This window comes from Portunus trituberculatus, chromosome 14, assembly GCF_017591435.1.
Source record: "Portunus trituberculatus isolate SZX2019 chromosome 14, ASM1759143v1, whole genome shotgun sequence".
NCBI lineage: Eukaryota > Metazoa > Arthropoda > Malacostraca > Decapoda > Portunidae > Portunus > Portunus trituberculatus.
Genome location: NC_059268.1, coordinates 10,184,184 through 10,204,183, shown reverse-complemented (window position 1 = coordinate 10,204,183; position 20,000 = coordinate 10,184,184). Strand labels below are relative to the sequence as shown.

Sequence of the window (20,000 nt, the reverse complement as noted above, 5' to 3'; positions counted from 1 at the left end):
GGGCGGAGAGATGGAGAGAAGGATGGTTTGAAGGAAGGAGGGTTGAGTATATAAGAGAGGTGGAAGGTAGAATGCAGGGAATGGATGGAGAGGAGAGAAAATTCTGAGGGATTGAATAAAGAAGGAAAAAAGAAGGGAAGGAAAAAGAAATGGATGAGAAAAGGAGATAATTAGATATAGAGAAAGATTATGTGAAGAAATGAAGGAAAAGAAGAAATGACTAAAATAAATGAGAAGAGAAGGTGATAAACGAGAGGAATAAGAGAGAGAGAGAGAGAGAGAGAGAGAGAGAGAGAGAGAAGGAAACAAAGAAACAGAAGGAACACAGAAGGGAGGGACAGAGAGGATAGGAAATGAGGAGGGAGAGAGGGAGGGAAGAATTGAAAGAAAGAAGAGAAGGGAAAAGGAAGGGAGGGAGGGAGGGAGAGAGGGAGAGAGGAGGTGATGGAGGGGTGGCAGAGGAGCATATGGTGTTGTGAGCATGATTGTAAATTTTGAGCATTGGTTGATGTTGTTGTTGTTGTTGTTGTTATAATATTTGTTGTTGTTGTAATTGTTGTTGTTTTTCATCTGATTATGACGTTATTGTTATCTATAAATGGCATAAACTGTCTAAACGTGTGTGTGTGTGTGTGTGTGTGTGTGTGTGTGTGTGTGTGTGTGTGTGTGTGTGTGTGTGTGTGTGCATCCAGTGACGCTACTGATCTTTCTCTCCTTTGCTAATATGATGATGGTAGTGGTGGTGGTGGTGGTGGTGGTGGTGGTGGTGGTGGTGGTGATAATGATGGTGTAAGTCTCCATATTTTCTTGGTTTTTCATATTTCGTTTCCTGTTCTATATTTTCTTATCCATGTTCTTCCTCACATTTCTCTATCACTCCTTTTCTTCACTTCTCATCTCCTTTATTCTGTTTTTTTTTTTCTTTTGTCATTCTCTTCTCGTTATTTAAGTGCCTTCTCTATCTTTTCTTTCTGTCCTTCCTTAGTTTCTGTCCTCTCTTCATTTTATCAATCTCACCTCTCTCTCTCCCTCTCTCCTTATCTTTTCTCACCAGCTTCCACTTCTCTCTTTTTCACATCTGTCCCTATTTTTCTTTATTCTCCTCTTCTGTCCCTTACTCCTTTCCTCCTTTCACTCCTCTTTCAAGTTCTTTTCTTCATGTTCCTCCATATATCCCTTCCTCCTCTTCTCTCCCCCTTCTTTCCCCTATTCATCTCTCCTTCGTTACTCAAGGGGAAAACAACCATGGCAGGTCTTTCCCTTTCCATACATCCCCTCCTCTTACTCCCTTTTTCCTTTCCCTCCCTCCCTTTTCTCTCTCTCTATGAAGGAATCTTGTATAGGCACTTAGGTCCTCCCCCTCTCTCACTTCCCTCTTCCCCTCCCATTCCCTTTCCTTACCCTAACCTGTCGTTCCCTTACCCTCTTTAACCTGTCACTCCCTTAGCGTCATCCAGCTCCCTTTAAAACCCTTTACTTCCCTGAGCCTTCCTGTTCCCCTGATCTTCTTGTCAGTACCCCTCCCTTCTCAAGATAAGGGCCTTTCTCTCTCTCTCTCTCTCTCTCTCTCTCTCTCTCTCTCTCTCTCTCTCTCTCTCTCTCTCTCTCTCTCTCTCTCTCTCTCTCTCTCTCTCTCTCTCTCTCTCTCTCTCTCTCTCTCTCTCTCTCTCTCACCCGGATGCCTCACTTGCCACTCCTCTCTAATGACGGTCGAGGGTAATGATGGCACAGAAGCCTGACAGACTGACAACCACTTCCTCTTGTCCTCCTCCTCCTCCTCCTCCTCCTCCTCCTCCTCCTCCTCCTCCTCCTCCTCCTCCTAGTCTGGTTCCTACTCCTCCGACTGCCTGATTGACTTCTTGTTGTGTTTAAAATTTGATGTATTTTAATAATGAGATTTGTCGGTGGACGAGAGAGAGAGAGAGAGAGAGAGAGAGAGAGAGAGAGAGAGAGAGAGAGAGAGAGAGAGAGAGAGAGAGAGAGAGAGAGAGAGAGAGAGAGAGTTGTGTAAAGAAAAAACTACCGAAATAATTTTGATGTAGGTCTTGTAAACCAAAAAATGAATAAATAAACAGATAAAAGATAGAATAAGGTGATGAAATATGAATAACTAATACGTCGATAAACAAACGAATTAGGCTACTACTACTACTACTACTACTACTACTATTATTACTACTACTACTACTACTACTACTACTACTACTGTTACTAGCTTTAATGGTGTTGTTACTGTTTCTCTTCTTCCATCCCCGTTTTCCTCCTTTTCTTCTTTCTCTTCCTCTTCCTCCTTTTTCCCCACATTTAGTCTCTCTCTCTCTCTCTCTCTCTCTCTCTCTCTCTCTCTCTCTCTCTCTCTCTCTCTCTCTCTCTCTCTCTCTCTCTCTCTCTCTCTCTCTCTCTGACAGTTGTTTGACAGGAAGAGATAAAGAAAAAAATGCAGGAGAAGGAGAAGAAGAAGAAGAGGAAGAAAGGAAGGCAGACAGACAGACATGACAGACAGATAGACAGACATGAACAAGACAAGCAGATGAAGTTTTCCAAGTTATTTCCTGAATGAATAAAAGTCACGTGGTATTCAAACCTGCTTTCCTCTTCATCTCCTTCTCAAACTGTACCGTGTCCTTCCTGCTTCCTCCTCTCTCCTCCTCCTCCTCCTCCTCCTCCTCCTCCTCCTCCTCCTTCTCCTTCTCCTTCTCACTCCATCACCCGCTGCTCCATCACTTCCCCTCCCTTCCTCACTATTCCCTCTTTTCTTTGCCTTATGTTTCCCTCTGTCTCGTCTTCCTTATGTTCACTTCCTCTTCTTTTTCCCCTCCTCTTCTCTCCTTTACTCTTTTCCTTATGTTGTCTTCTCCTTCTTCTTCATCTAAGCTTTCCTTCTTCATGCACCTCCCTTTCTCTCTTTTCCCTCTTCTTTTTCTTATTTTTTTCCTTTCACTTTAATATTTCATGCTCTCACTTCCGTTTCCCATTCCACCTCACTATTTCCTTCCTCACTATTTCCTTCCTTCATTTTCTCTAACTATCTATCTAGTCCTCTCTCATGCTTTATTTTCATTCCTTCTGTCCCTCCTTCATTATCTCACATACTTCCTTACTTCCGTTATTCCTTATTTCCTATACTTTAATTTCTTCCTCAATATTTCCTTATCATTCTTTTTTTTCTAACTTTTCACCCCTTCTTTCCGTTATTCCTTTCCTCATTATTTCACGTTTCCTTTCTGCTTTCCTTCCTACACTTTAATTTCTTTACTATTTCCTCTCTTTTCCTCTCACTTCCTTCCCTCATTCCTCTCCTCTTCCCTCCCCTCACCCAGGCTGGCGTCTTGGGTGTCCCCTCGCCCTGTTCCCCTCTCAAAGTGACAACTGCCGCCACCCTCACACCTCCGGGGGTGGAAGCTGAAACCACGACACGTCACCCGTCACGCCCTCGCCATGACGGAGTGACGAGGCGGGAGCAGCAGCAGCAGCAGGAGGAGGAGGAGGAGGAGGAAGTGGGGATAGGATGAGATGGGCGGAGCTTTGTCACCAACGCAGCGAGTCTGTTACGCCCACCTCATCTCTTTCATCCTCGTCCAATTGTAACAGCGTAATATTTTCCCCGGTTTGTGTTTAAGTTATGTGTCTCAGTTCTTTTTTGTGTGTTGTCTCCGTCTGTCTCTCTCTATTTCGCCTGTTTTTGCGCATTGGTGCTACGAAGTGCGGGTGTCCGTGTTACGACTGAGTGGCTGCGTGAGTGAGGGGGAGGAGGGTTGACAGGGAAGGGTGCAAGGGAGGAAGGAAGAGGTGATGGTTATGATGATAGTAATGTAAAGGAAACTGTGTGTATATGTAATGCGTTTTGATCATGAGTGCTACATTATATTACTCTCTCTCTCTCTCTCTCTGGCCCCTTTTTTATTCCATTTCTCTTTCCATTTCATTACCACAAACTCCTTATGGGAAAAATGTTACCTCCATCCATCATTCACTCCTTCCTTCTTCCTTCCCTCCCTCCCTCCCTCCCTTATTCCCCTCGTTTACCAGGGTGGTCTGAGGGGAAGTGTCGAGGTCGCCGCGGGTCGAGGACAGTTGTTGGCAGTCATGAGGGGAGGAGGAGAGGGGAAGGAGAGGGAGATAAAGAGAGAGGTGGGAGGAGGATAAGGAGAAAGGAAGGAAGGAAGGAAGAATGGAGAGATGGATTGGTGACAAGGGTGGCAGAGAGAGAGAGAGAGAGAGAGAGAGAGAGAGAGAGAGAGAGAGAGAGAGACGTGTAATTAGTCCATAAGAAAAAATAGTGAAATGAAAGTTTTTTTCTATATTTTTTTCTTGAATTTACGCCTCGTCACAACTTCTCTCCCCACCTCCTCCTCCTCCTCCTCCTCCTCCTCCTCCTCCTCCTCCTCCTCCTCCTCCTCCTCCTCCTCGCATCATAAGGTGACTAACTACCATACTATTTCTAACATTTTTTTCGTATCTTTTTTTTCTACTTTTTCACTCTTTTTTTTCATTTCCTGGCTTCCTTCCTGTCTTTTCCTCCAACCACGTCCATCGTAAGTGTGACGGATGTTATCTAGATTATCTTAGTTAGCCTTCTCTCCTCGCCATGCTCTCACACGCTGGATTCGTTTAGTCATTCTGTTAATTAATCTGTTTTTGTAATTATGGTGATAGTAATTCTTGTATCACTACTACGACTACTACTACTACTACTACTACTACTACTACTACTACTACTACTACTACTATTACTACTACGTACTACTGCTACTATTACTACTACTGCTTCTACTACTACTGTTTACATTATCCACGCTTGTGTCTCAAATGCACTGCCTTAATTCACTGGTACTGTCTGTCCATCTCCTTATCAGTCGTCGGTGATCAGCTCCTCACCAAACCAAACAGAATCAAACCAAACTCAACCCAATTACACTCAACTAAACCCAACCAAACCCAGATCAACCGAACCAAGCCGAACCCAACCGAACCTAAGCAAAGCAGCGTACCGGAGCCTCGTATGAACCACTCGCCTTTAGTTATGTAGTGTCATCTATGCAGTGACATTATGCAGGATCAGCCGCTCTCTGTCCCATATTGGCCGCTGCTATACACACGCCTGGTTATGTAGTGTACAATGCCAGCCAGCCAACACAGCACACACACAGCCACACAGCCAGCCAGCCAGTCAGCCAGCCAGCCACAGCCACACCCTGCTATATATAGTGATGCATATACAGTACCCATATCTACAGGGCTATCTATATCCTGCCACCGTGGTGTACATCCCCCCGGAGGATACACGTTCAATTATACAGTTTCAGCGCCATGGTTCCTCCCTCCCCTACTCGTCCCACCTCTCCCAGCCTCTCCCCTCCAGCCAACCACCTCTCTCCTCCTCTCTCCCTCGCTGTAGTCGCGGCTACTACATCAGGTCAGGCGTTCACTACCACACACACACACGCACACACACACACACACACACGGAGCCCATAAAGCGGCGAGTATATAGTGCCATACACTCCCGCCGCCATACAGGGGGTGGTGATAGAGGCTCGTCCCTGTTTACGATGACATGTAAATGCAGTTATAATTACCTGTTCAGTTTTCACGAGCATATTGATAACTAAATTGTCACTCCGGATATTTATTGTATAGTTGGGGGTCCGATTTATTGAGAGCGTTACTACTCACATAATTATTGCTGCTCTCATAATCTGCATAAATTTTGCCAGGGAAATGATCGCTATTGCTTTACATGTAATATAGCGCGGGTTTATAGTGCGAAAATTTTATTGTTGGCAGCTGCATGCACCGCCGCCACCATCCACCAACTCTCTCTCTCTCTCTCTCTCTCTTACGCGGTATGAACCATGGAGGTCAAATGACATGTCAGCTGGTGTATGTGCCGCGCGTGTGTGCGTATGTGTGTGTGTGTGTGTGTGTGTGTGTGTGTGTGTGTGTGTGTGTGTGTAATTACAGTTTGTGTCTATACGGTGTAATCTGAACAGGGAAAAAAAAGAGAGAGTGAGAAATATGCCCCAACCAAAGCCACACCATTGATCCCAACCCCCCTTCTCTCTCTCTCTCTCTCTCTCTCTCTCTCTCTCTCTCTCTCTCTCTCTCTCTCTCTCTCTCTCTCTCTCTCTCTCCACATCTGTCCCACATCCCCGTTTCCTTTCCTCCGGTTCATCTCATTACTTTCAACTTTCACCTTTCTTTCCTTTCTTCCTTTCCTGTCTCCCTTTTTCCTTCCCTCCCTTCTTTCCCGCCTTCCTTCCTCCTCTCCCCAGAACACTTGCCGACAGAAGTGCACTTTCCGCAACCATTAAGTCGCGCCAAAACAGGAAACGTGCAAAGAAGGAAGAGGAGAAGGAGGCTGACTATAGAGAACACTGAAACCAGAGAACTTATAACAGTAACGATGACTTTGTACTTGTGAAGAAGAATAAAAGGGATAAGAATACACTCTGCTTACCATGCCCGCCCTGCCTACCCTGTCTACCCTGTCTGTCTGCCATGGTCCCTCCCACCCCATCACCCCATTACCATCCCGTCCATCCGTGGCGATATAAATCAAGGAGTAATGTAAGGGTTCCCACGGGGGATGAGCACCCAGCCCGTGAGATAAAGAGAAGCCTCCAGGTACCCATCATGCAGTATTTCACCACGTATTAACGAGAGAGAGAGAGAGAGAGAGAGAGAGAGAGAGAGAGAGAGAGAGAGAGAAATTCAATAAGGTTTAATATACTGTCATCCCATATCAACAGAAACCAATACCTAACCTACCTATCTTCCCCCTACCCCCCTTAACACACACACACACACACACACACACACACACACACACACGTACTGTAGTAGTAGTATTAAATTCCCTCTTCATGCACGTTTGATCCGTCATCCACATTGGTGATTGGTACTTGAACCTGGCCAGCTTATCTCCTTCTAGGCCACAACAATTGACCCAAAATTTCACACACACACACACACACACACACACACACACACACACACACACACACACACACAGGAGAGGGAACACCAACACCGTTATTTCCTCTTACCTCTCGAAGTCTGTGAGTCTGGAGGAGTCCCTGAAGCCCTTAGCGAACGGATTACTGTCGATCTTGAGTTTAGTGATCTGTGCGGGGCGAGAAAGAGGGCGTTGTTAGTATTAGGGCAAGTGCGAGGGGTCGCTGAGGGGAAGAGAGAGACAGAGGGAGAGAGAGGGAGAGGAATGACCAGGGGATGAGGAAGGGAGGAGAGGGATGGCAAGGGGAGTGATGAATAATTATATAGAGTAGTAAAGAGAGAGAGAGAGAGAGAGAGAGTGGAAGTAGGAGGGAGTGTCAGACGGACGAAGAGGAAATTGAATCGACCATGAATAAAGAAAAACATGGTCATTGATAATCAGCAGTAATGATCCGACTAACGACCGGAGCGCGACCCGAACACAACGAGTCACTTGCCGCTCGTAAGTTATCGTTTCCCGTGAGCGAGGAAAACCACTTTGTCTCTCTCCACAGCGATCGCTTCCCAAAATACAACGTCTTTACTTGTTACCCTTCTTTTTTTCGGTTTCTGTTCGTGAATCCGATCTTCTTTTGTCTCTCTCTCTCTCTCTCTCTCTCTCTCTCTCTCTCTCTCTCTCTCTCTCTCTCTCTCTCTCTCAGGTTATTTTTTTTTCTCTTCCTTGTTACTTCTTTATATTTCTTTCCGTTAGAAGAGTGAAAGATGTTGTGTTACGGTTGTTGTGAGTGTTCATTGTCTCCACGTCATGTCACCTTCCTGCTGCCGCCACCACCACCACTACTGCTGTCTGCACCGTCACCACAATAAGTCTTGTTACTACTGCTATTACTACTACTACTACTACAACTAACAGCAAACAACAGTAACAACAACAACAGCAGCAGCAGCAGCTACTACTACTACTACTACTACTACTACTACTACTACTACTACTACTACTACTACTACTACTACTACTACTACTACTACTACTACTACTACTACCACTATCAACAACAACAGCAACAACAACAATAATAATAACAATAACTACTGTTACTGCTGCAACAACAACAACAACCACCACTACTACTACTACTACTACTACTACTACGTACTATGCAACTACACCCGCCACGCCGCGGTCACAGCACACCATCATAACTAGTGCCACCAGTCTGTCATTTAATCCATTTGCGAGGTGTGATTGGCGCAGCGGCTCGATACATTACACGTCTGATTCACGCATCAGCCAATCAATTCACCGCGTTCGTATCTCTGGCCGACCTGGAGCCAATGGGGTGAGCGCTTTCATTAAGTATTCAGCGGGAGTTTCTCGCCAGGCAGCCTGGGATTGGCCGGGGCGATAATGGTCCCGGCAGTTTGGCTCCCCCAAGGAGGGCATGGTTAGCCACTGTATATATATATATATATATATATATATATATATATATATATATATATATATATATATATATATATATATATATATATATATATATATATATATATATATATATATATATATATATATATATATATATATATATATATATATATATATTATATGTGTGGGCGTGTGTGTGTATGTTACATATATACGAGTATTAAAACCTTTGAAGCGCTTTCAAGAAGTCTCGAACGATCTGAACCATTCACCCGGACTCTGCTGACGGCGCGGACTTCGTCTTGAAAATATATTTTTCTTGTCTTTTTTTTTTTCCATAACTATTACTGTCTACATAGTTAACGGTAAGGCATCATCGCATATCTAGTTAATGTGTCTCCTCTCCCTGCAGCTCCTGGCTGCCCACCTTGCTGCCTCGTCCATGCCAAAGCGTTCCGCTGAGGTTGGTCTGCCTCGTGTGGAGCCGTCTGGGCTTGCCTCCAGTAATAGTGACTGTGGTTGCTGTGGTAGTGGTGTCCCTCAGGTCCTCTGCTCTGCGGCTTGCAGGACATGGTGAGTGCCTGTGCTTGAGTTGTCACTTGGGAGGAAGTTGGAGCTGTCAAGATGTAACACTGTGTGGGTTGCATGTAGCGAACACTTTCGGAGTATTTTCCATAAAAAAAGTGAGCAAGTGGCTGCGCTATACGGGCGGCATGACCGGCGGCGGGGGACGAATGGTTTCCATACTGTATATAGGTGTGGCTAAGGGCGGGTGGCAGTGTTATTGTGGGAAGTGGTGGAGTCTGGCTGTGTAGCGGGTGGTGGCTTGGTGGATATGGATGGGTGGGAAGGGGGCTGAAAGTGGAGAATGTCGTAGGCCGTGGGGAGGAGACAAAGGTGAGGGCGGAGGTGGAGGCCGGCGAGTGAGTGGTGCAGGAATGGAGGCGGGTGGTGGTGGTGGGTGGGCTGCCGCGCGGGGCTTACGTCTGTTGAGGAGTGGCGGGAGCAGCGGTGGAGTGGGATTGAAGGAAGGTAATTCGATGGGATTGTGATAGTGGCAGTGAGGTGGTTGGCTGGCTGCTGGTGGCCGGGTGTTTGGGTAAGGGGTAGGAGGGAGGAGTACGTGCAGTAGGGATGGGTGGAGGGAGTGAGGTGGAGTGGGGGGAACTGGACGAGAGGAAGGAGTTGTGATGATGGTGTACGTATAGTGTGTCAAGAGTAAAATAAAACCGAGAACACCACTTGATTTGTATTTGCTAATGATCACACACACACACACACACACACACACACACACACACACACACACACACACACACACACACTATTAAGGATCATCCACACTAGAAAAGACTACTAAGCATCAGACGGAAACAAGGAACTGAAAGGAAAATGAAAGACACACAAACTGACATATTGATTACCATGAGAGTTAAGCAAGATTTAATGAGAAAATAAGAGAGAAAGAAGCCGACACTTCCACCACCACTACCACCACCTCCTCCCTTGCCCTCTCCCTCCCATCTTTCACCCCACCCGCCGCACATTACCATGACAATACGGAGGTGTGAGGGTTGCCGGCGGTCACCTAAGCCACCAGTCAGTGTTTTTTAATGGGCGGTAATCTTTAATCATTTATTTAGCGAAAGTGTCTGTAGGTGTTAGTGTTCCGTATGGCGGCCACTTGTCCCTTGTTCCACTACACTCTTCCGTGCACTTAATTTAGGCCAGTATTTATGTAGAAATATTGTTAATCTGTCACTAGAACTAGAACCGTAAAAGTATCCTTCAACGTGAACCTTTTCAAAGTTGTAGAAGTGCAGCGCAGATATGCTAAGACGGACTCAGGTTTTAGCGAGCACGTTACTACAGCGTCAACACACACACACACACACACACACACACACACACACACACACACACACACACACACACACACACACTAAAAATCGCCTTGAAATCTGTATAATATCAGTTAGTTCCTTGATTATACTATCACGACTCGGCGGCGCCACTTCCTGATCACCTGTACGCTAATTAGCAACCGAATAAGGAGCCCAGGAAGACGTTTGCATGCCTCCTCTCGCCTCCTCTGTTTGTACGCGATACTGGACAAGATAAAGCCGGACACTTGAATTAGCCAGAGTGAGAGGACTAGAACTGAAGGACACGGGGACAGAGACACAAAAGGATAGGGTCGAAGAAAAACACGACCTAGAGAAGAAGTTGATGGAATAAAAGAATAAAAACTTAGTGGTTTCTTGTGATCTAAAACTGCTGTTGGATGAAAGTAGCTCCAGCTTGTTATAGTTTAGGGAATCGAATACCGTTGGGTGACACGTGGAGGAGGCTTGGATGCTTTTTAGGCGACCATCTGATGAGGGTAAAGGGTTGAGGGGTTGAGGGGAAAAACTGCCACACCACACGCGTATACAATGATCTCCCCTTCCCTCCCTTGACTATGCGCGCGTGTCCGGCAAGGTATAAGGGAGAGGGAGAGGCGGAGGAGGAGAATGGGGGGAGGAGGTAGAAGGGGAAAGGGGAACTAACCTAAACCACTTTGCATAAACAAACTCAGACGAACTGCTGTACCCTCCTCCCTCTCATCTTCCTCCTCCTCCTCCTCCTCCTCCTCCTCCTCCTCCTCCTGCTCCTCTTTCTCTTCCCTTCCTCTCTACCTATCAAGCGGTATTTGCCTGTTGCGGGTTATAAAAGGGCATTGAAAAGAGCGTAATTAATTCAGGGTAATTAATATTTGCATAGACAAACATAGCACAACTGGGCGGCGTTAGCAGCTGCCGGGAGACGAGACGACACCCTTGCGGTTATCTGTTCGTCTGTCAGATTAAGGGGAGTGAGGTGTGTGTGTGTGTGTGTGTGTGGGTATCTTTTTCGTGGCGTGTCCCAGGTGGTATAGTGGCGTCAAAGGCGTGTTAATGAAGTGATTACCTGTGTGTGGCTTGCCCTCGTGAAGATCCTCGTAAAAGGCGTCGAGAGAGAGAGAGAGAGAGAGAGAGAGAGAGAGAGAGAGAGAGAGAGAGAGAGAGAGAGAGAGAGAGAGAGAGAGAGAGAGAGAAAACAAAATCAAAATCACTCAATACCTACCAATACCAAGAATAATTCACGGCATTTCCAATACATTACCATCTCCAGAGCAAGTGAAAACCAACACTGCACTCTAATTTTACCTCAGTAGTAATGGCAACAGTGAAGCTTAGTGATGTTGCCTGCCCGCCTTCAGGAAACGAACTCGCCTGAAGAAGAACATTAGAGGACTCCACGAATGAGACACCTTGTTCCTCTGTGACCTCGTTTCCTCAGGTGACAATGTGGAACCAGGGGAAAGTGTACTCAACGCTCTCTCTCTCTCTCTCTCTCTCTCTCTCTCTCTCTCTCTCTCTCTCTCTCTCTCTCTCTCTCTCTCTCTCTCTCTCTCTCTCTCTCTCTCTCTCTCTCTCTCTCTCTCTCTCTCTCTCTCTCTCTACGACTATATTTTCCAAGGCCACAGAGATGATTAGCGGAGTTCTTTAGAGTGTTTCTCCTGTTAATGATATAGAAATCTTGTCAATCTGCCTCTGGGACCGTAAAAACACTTTTGAAAAACCGCGTAAATTTAAATAAAGCCTTTTGAAATAGTGAAGGTGAAGCACGGAAGAATACGATCCAATATCTATCACTTTGCTCTTCATCCCTTCTTAATTTTTCTATCAATATTATTTTTTCTGGTTTTCTCCTCTCCAATCATTTATCCGTAATTTTTCTTTCTTTTTTTTATCTTCCACACATTCATTTGTTGCTTCCCTCTCCTTATTCTTCCTTTATCATCTCTGTTTCCCATTCCTGGCTTCCTTCTCTCTCTCTCTTTCTCTCTCTTCATTCCTTATTTCTCTCTTCATTTCTCATTTATTCCTTACTTCCGTCTTTTCATCTCTACTTCCTTGCCCCCTTTCCTCCTCTCCTCATTCCTTCATACTCTGCATTCCTTGTCATTCTTCAATTTTTTGTCTTCATTGTTCTTACTTATTACCTTCATTCTCTTTTATTTTCCTTACTTCCCTCTTTGCTCACCTCCTCTTTTCATTCCCTAATTTCTTGTCTCCTGTCTTCATTCCTTCCTTTCCTACATTGTTCCTCGTTCATTCCATCTCTTATTTTCCTTCCTGCTTACCTTCTCTCCTCATTCCCTCATTACTTCCCTCCTTGTTTGCCTTCACTCCTCATCTCCTTTTCACTTCCCCAACACCCTGAACGAGTCACACAAGGCGGCCCCGTAACAAGCTACCCGTCGCCACAACAGCCACTCTCGCTGTCAAACAAATCGGGTCTGCGCGTCAGGCCGGGCGTCCCCTGCGTCGGGCGGCTCCTGCGGCGTCAATGGGCCGGAGATACACGCTGAATGGGACGTAATGGCGGCTGGGAGGCTCCTGTCATATCTGCTCTGACGGGGATGTTTACCGCGTCGGGTGAAAGATAAATACTTCTGAAGGCATTGAGGCAGGTTGTGATAGGTATCGGGTGGGGAAGGGGGAGGGATGCTGGAAGGAAGTGTAGATGGGGAGGAGAGGAGGGGTGCATGGTGTGAGGGTGGCTTAGTGGCTGGGGTGATGGGGAGGTGGTAGGGGCTGTGAGTGTGTTGTTGTTGTTAATGTTGTTGGTGTGGATTCTAGGTGACTGCAGGACAATAGTGAGGTAGGTAGGGTAAGGGAAATATGAGAAGTGTTGCTGGTGGGAACGAGGAGTGCAGGTTACGGTGAGGGGTATTAAATAGTGTTGAGTTATTATTGGCTGTGGTTCTATTATCTTGGGATTTATTTTCCTTTTTCCTACATTTTCTATTCATTTCTTTTTATTCGCTTTTCATTTCCTGTTTTTAGATCCACATATAAAGCAAAGGTACAAAAAGTAATCACACACACACACACACACACACACACACACACACACACACACACACACACACACACACACACAGCCGCCGTATTGATTGGAGCGATCTTTCATCCCTGCTGTTTGGCGAGCTAGTGGTGGTGGTGGTGGTGGTGGTGTGACGGACTGCGGGGTGGTTGTGTGGCTGCCTCGGTGATGCTGGTGGTGGTGGTGGTGTAGTGGTAGTGACGGTTATGGTAGGGTGTTTCGTCGTACATAGAGCGTGGTGCAGTTGTGGCAGTGGTGATTGTGGTGTAGCAGTGGTGTATTGTGGGACTGCAGTGGTGTTGTGTTCCGGAGTACTTGTGGTATTTAGTTGTGGTGTAGCATCGTGTTTGACGTTGAGATTACGAGTTTTTTTTTAGTTATTCAGTGAACATGCATGGAATCCTTTGATATTTGGTGTTATGGCGGAGTGTGTAGTGTCATAAGAAATAAGAATAAAGAAAAAGACAAACTCTATAATCATTTGAGCTTGAATAGTGGTTAGCGAAAATCATTATGAAAGATATAGATTTAGAAATGCACACTGCGTCCTTTTTGGTTTTCGTGTTTTCTATTGGAATAAAAAACACAAAGAAAGACGTGCGGTAGTTCACAATCTTCTGTTTTCTCTTTTCGTTACAGTTCATAATAGAAATTCGTTCTTAAATGCGTTCGTATGATAAGACATGTTCAAATAATAACCAGAACCAGAATTATCTCATGTCTTTCTTCTGTGTTTAGTTTTAAGATTGATACAGGAAGATGGAGATATAATGTGTGTGTGTGTGTGTGTGTGTGTGTGTGTGTGTGTGGAGGCGGTTTATAAAGTGAATTAATCTTCTTTCTCATATCTTTCCGAGTGCCGCGCCTTGTTTACAGACATTGACTAAATGGAAGAACTGACATCCATTTCCATTCGACCTTCTTGAACGACAGTTTTATTGCCTTACTTCCTTTTCTACCTCTATCGATTTAGTACGTCTAAAAAAGTCCTCTCTGAAACGCATCCATACACACACACACACACACACACACACACACACACACACGGATATTCGACGTATCAAAGCCAGACACTGATTCCATGCCGCTCGTCGACTTGGTGTTTTAATCCAACTAATTCCAATTCTGTCAATTACGCGTCGCGGCGTTTGACAGCGGCCGTTCAATGACACAGTCGGCGAATTGGAATAATGTAGAGAGATTTCCCAGTGGGCGAGGAATAACTTAATCATTGTGGGTGCGTCTGTTTTTTGCTCGGGTACCTGTGTGTGTGTGTGTGTGTGTGTGTGTGTGTGTGTGTGTGTGTGTGTGTGTGTGTGTGGCATGGAAAGTGAGAGATGGGTTATGCCTTTGTGGTTGGTTAGGTGCTGGTGGTGGTGGTGGTGGTGGTGCTTGGGATGTGTTATAGTAATGGTTTTGGAGAGGGAAGGGTTAGCATTGGTGGTGGTGGTGGTGGTGGTGGTTGTGGTTATATGTAATAGTATTCTTGATGGTGATAGTAGTGATGGTGATGGTTGTTGTGGTGTAAGTTACTACACTTTTCAAGATAGTTTTCATGATTACAGCGATAGTTTAACAAAGACTCTTCACCGTCATTAGGAAAAACAGGCATGAAAACCCGATCAGTCATTTCAGAGAGCAATAAAAACGTGTCCATACAAGAAATCAAAATGTTAATGACAACGGTTCAAACCAACACAAGTCAATAGTCAATCAGTACTCACAAGCTGGTTCTGGTAGGCGGTGACGGCAGTGAAGACAGTCTCCGGGAAGATAAAGGTCTTATGGTCCTCCAAGTCAAGGTCTGAGATGGGGCCCTGACCAGCGTCCTGCCGCCTCACCAAATGTATCCTTGGCTGGTAGCGGTGCATTGAGTTGAGCACGATCTATGGGAGCACGAAACCAGATGATGAGAAATTAACGTGGCACCGGGAAAGGGAAGAATACAGGAACGTGTGGTGGGGGTATAGGAAACCAAGCAATGAGAGATGAACGTGGTGCTGAGAAGGGGAAGAATGCGAGAACGTGTGGTGGGGATAAAGGAACCAAGCAATGAGAGATAAACGTGGCATTGGGAAGGGGAAGAATACAGGAACGTGTGGTGAGGATATGGGAAACTAGGTGATGAGAGATGAACGTGGAAATTGGAAGAATATAAGTACGTGTGGTGATATAGGAGGCCACAGAGTGCATGAGAGATGAACGTAGCACTGGGAAAGGGTAGAGTTCTGGGATGAGTTAGGATGTGTATAGGAGGCCAGGGAGGTGAGAGATAAACGTGGTACTGGGAAGAGGAATTAAGTTTGGACGTGTTATACGATGTGTAGGTGGCCAGGGAAGTGAGAGATAAACGTGTTACTTGATGGTAGAATGATGTAAAGACGCGAATGTTTGTTTGATATATATATGGTAACAGAGATTACAACTTCCTTAATTGAGAATCTAACCTATTCTAGCATTTAAACACACACGAAGGTAGGTGTCGAGCAAGTGACTTTTTGCACCTTCCTTTATGTTCTTATGGCAACACCAGATATCCGTCTTTGAAAATCTGACATGCTTTCATCCTAACCTTTCGTAGATGTATCAATCATCCCTAAAATTAAAGCATGGGAAGGTCCAGAACGAGGATTTACTTACGTGGCCATGTTTGTCCATCTCGTTGTTGGTAAGCTTGAGTTTCTCGAAGGTGACAATCTGCTTCTTAAGTTGGTCCCCGGTGTAGGGCGAGTCTGGGTGGGTGTAGAGGCGGTAAGGAGGCGGCGGGTCAGCCTTGCCCGCCACCAACCACGACGACCGGTGATACGCGTACCTGTGGGGGGCAAGGCTGGTGGTGAGTGCGATACCTAGGCTTGTGTGAGGCTTGATGGGATGTGGGGATCTCATGCTCTCCCACTATATGCGTGTTTATTTCTAGCTGCATTATACAAACGGTTATGCACTGTTGATTTCTTATGAATATTGTGCTTTCATCAATATAAACCCATCGGATCACATTTGTTATTCCCTATAATTGTACCTGTCTAACACAGCCTAAGTTTGTTCTCGAGTATCGGTGTATCAGTGAAGTACCCACGTGCAGTATGTAGCACAGCGGCTATGCATCCTGCTATACCTGTCAGTCTGTGGCCACCTGTGTGGGTGTTACGCCACTGCACCTGAGGGCCACGTGCACACCTGCAGAGGAAGCCGTTATGGCAGTGTGGGCGCCTTTGACGTATCTGCAAGTCAGTGTGGGCGTGCTGTATACTCTCTCTCTCTCTCTCTCTCTCTCTCTCTCTCTCTCTCTCTCTCTCTCTCTCTCTCTCGCTCTCGCTCTCTCGCTCTCTCGCTCTCTCTCTCTAACACTTATTGTATACTTATTATTTTGTTATCATTATCATCATTACACACACACACACACACACACACACACACACACACACACACACACACACACACACACACACACACACACACACACACACACACACAAAGAGTGACTAAAACAAAGAAATCTACGTGACATAACAAAGCTCTCGATCCATTCACGCCTGTCCGCTTCACTTCATACTTCACCTGCACCCACTCTGAGCTACACGTGGCATCGATTCCTCACTTATTGCTTACGCCGGACAGTTAACAGGCAAGTCGATGTGTCAATTTGTTTACAATATCATTCCCCTCGATAGCAGGTGATGGATTTGCATAGTCATTTTTGTACTTCCGTGTACCGTATCGTGAATGAGTGGGAGTATGTAGTATGCGATGTTGTGTTGTATGTACTGTAGTTATCAGCAGTCAAGTAACGCTGCTTTCACCTCTATCTCTTGACTGGTAACGCTGCATTAACCTATATGTCTTGACTGGTAACGCTGCATTGTTCTGACTGATAACGCTGCTCTCACGTGTATGTTTTGATTCATAACACTGTATTCACCTGTCTTGACTGGTAACGCCTTTTTTTTTATGCAGGAGAAGGCCAGCCCAAGGCAACACAATATTAAAAAAAAATGGCCACTTGGGTGCTGGTTCTCTAAAGGATAAGTACAGTAAGCCAAAATTAGGGAGCAAATGTCTAGATACCTCCCTCTTAAAAGAAGTTAAGTCGTAGGAAGACGGAAATACAGAAGCAGTTAGGGAGTTCCAGAGTTTACCAGTGAAAGGTATGAATGATTGCAAGTACTGGTTAACTATTGCGTTGCTTTAACCTGTGTGTCTTGATTGGTAACGCTGCATTCACCTGTATGTCTTGATTGGTAACGCTGCTTTCACCTGTGTGTCTTGATTGGTAACGCTGCATTCACCTGTGTGTCTTGACTGGTAACGCTGCATTCACCTGTGTGTCTTGACTGGTAACGCTGCTTTCACCTGTGTGTCTTGACTGGTAACGCTGCATTCACCTGTGTCTTGACTGGTAATGCTGCATTCACCTGTATGTCTTGACTGTATGCTCATTGATGTGGTAACGCTAACGCTGCATTTACCTGTGTATCTTGATTGGTAACGCTGCATTCACCTGTGTGTCTTGATTGGTAACGCTGCTTTCACCTGTGTGCCTTGACTAGTAACGTTGCTTTCACCTGTATGTCTAGATTGGTAACGCCTTTTATGTAATTTTGTTGCTCTTTGCCTGTGCCATTCCTACATGAAACAGAACTTACCTTTATGTGAACGCTACACCTTCATTTCTTAATTAGGGACACTGTTTTCACCTCCATCTCTTATTGGGGAACAGTACACTAACCTGTGGACACTGCACCTGTATTCTTAACCATGTACTCACCTGTGAACGCTACACCACTATTTTTTTTAATGAGGGACACTTCTTTCACCTGTATCTCTTATTGGGGAACATTGCACTCACCTGTGAGCGCTACACCTGTATTTCTTGACACCACTTACCTGTATCTCTTATTGTCGACGGGCACAATATCCAGCAGCACCAGGTACCGCTCCTCGCTCCTCAGACCCGTGAACGACGCCCGCACTGTAGGGAACATCCGCCTGCAGGAGAAGGGAATTCGCACGGTCATTTTTTTTATATCAACACAGGAATTTAGGAGTGTAGGATATGCTTTGTGGTTAGAGGTGTGTGTGTGTGTGTGTGTGTGTTGTTGTTGTTGTTGATGGTGATTATTGCCATTTTGATTTACTTTTTTTTCATTTACTTTATTCTCTCTCTCTCTCTCTCTCTCTCTCTCTCTCTCTCTCTCTCTCTCTCTCTCTCTCTCTCTCTCTCTCTCTCCTCTCCAACCATCCTTCTTTTCCTCCACCATCCACTGTCTCATTCCTCCTCCTCCTCCTCCTCCTCCTCCTCCTCCTCCTCCTCCTCCTCCTCCTCCTCCCTCCTCCTACTACTACTACCCTTCCTCCTTCCTTTCCTCTTCAGACACCAGCAACCTCAACAAGTTTTTACCCGAAAGACTCTCTCTCTCTCTCTCTCTCTCTCTCTCTCTCTCTCTCTCTCTCTCTCTCTCTCTCTCTCACCTGGGTTTCGTCCCCTCATCTCTAGGCAACGTGAGGAAGGTAATGAGGGATCGTAACTCAGGCCGAGGGGAGATCGTGGCCTTTAAGCGCCTCCTACTCCCCTCCCGCTCTCCCCTCCCTTTCCTCCCCTCTCCCCGTCTCTCCTCTCCCAACCACCCCTCTCTCTCTCTCCCTCCTTCTGCAGCCGCTACAATATCTTCCCTCCTCATCCTCTCTCCTTCCCTTCCTCCCTCCCTCCCTTCCTCCTTCGTCTATCTCACTTCCTACCCCCCCTCCTCCTGCCCTCGCTCTCGTATCCAGCTCTCTCTCTCTCTCTCTCTCTCTCTCTCTCTCTCTCTCTCTCTCTCTCTCTCTCTCTCTCTCTCTCTCTCCTTCTTTTCTGCAAATTCTTTCGTGTAGTCTTGCTATTTTTTGTCTTATTCTCTGTCATTACTTTTTACTTTCTCCTTTTTTCTAGATAATTCCTTGTTCATATTTTCAGAGAGAGAGAGAGAGAGAGAGAGAGAGAGAGAGAGAGTGAGTGAGTCCGTTTTCTCTACAAGCATCTATACATTTCACTATAGATAACATGAAATTTTCTTCTCCCTTCTCTAACGTATTACTTAACTTACACCACCACCACCACCACCACCACTCTTCCCATCCTCCCATCCTCCCACACTGAGACGAATTAGCATTGAGTACGAGGGGGTCATATAAAAAGAGGTGCCGTGGCTGTGAGGCGAGCACGGTAGTTTACGCCGTGAGGGGATGGCCTGGAGGCAGTTTGCGTACGTCTAACCACGTCGTTGCACCGCCAGACGGCCTCGTAAAGTAACGCCTCGCGCATAAGGAGAAGAGAGTGAAATCGCACTGCACGATGTCAATGTTTAGGAGATGAGACTCGGAAGGAGATGTGGTGTGAGTGATGGTGGAGGGATAGAGGGAGGGAGGGATGAAGGGAATAAGGCATGGATGGAGGTGGGGACTTAGGATAACTGGCATTTAGGGATAGATGGATGAGGGATAGAAACAGAGGAAATGAGGGTGGAATAATTGAAGGAGGAATGGATAAAGGGAAAAAAAGAAGAGATACAGAAGAGAATGCAGAAAATGGATGGAGGATAGAGAGATGGAGGTAGGAACTGAGGGAAACTGGCATTGAGGGATAAATGGATGAGGAATAGAAACATAGGAAATGAGGGTGGAATAATTGAAGGAGGAATGGATAAGGGGAGAAAAGAAAGAGATATAG

General features: G+C 45.8%; 1 protein-coding gene across 2 annotated transcripts in view; it reads right to left on the bottom strand.

Annotated features, from left to right (window-relative positions):
* Positions 1–20,000, bottom strand: part of LOC123503675 (T-box transcription factor TBX20-like) — a 130,407-nt gene that overhangs the window by 9,467 nt on the left and 100,940 nt on the right. For both annotated transcript variants that reach the window (XM_045253634.1, XM_045253635.1), the window contains exons 3-6: positions 18,182–18,283; positions 15,938–16,109; positions 15,022–15,183; positions 7,050–7,126 (exon numbers count right to left, since the gene is read on the bottom strand). In XM_045253634.1, the coding sequence (XP_045109569.1) occupies positions 7,050–7,126; positions 15,022–15,183; positions 15,938–16,109; positions 18,182–18,283 (513 nt within the window). The remainder of the gene's footprint in view (positions 1–7,049; positions 7,127–15,021; positions 15,184–15,937; positions 16,110–18,181; positions 18,284–20,000) is intronic.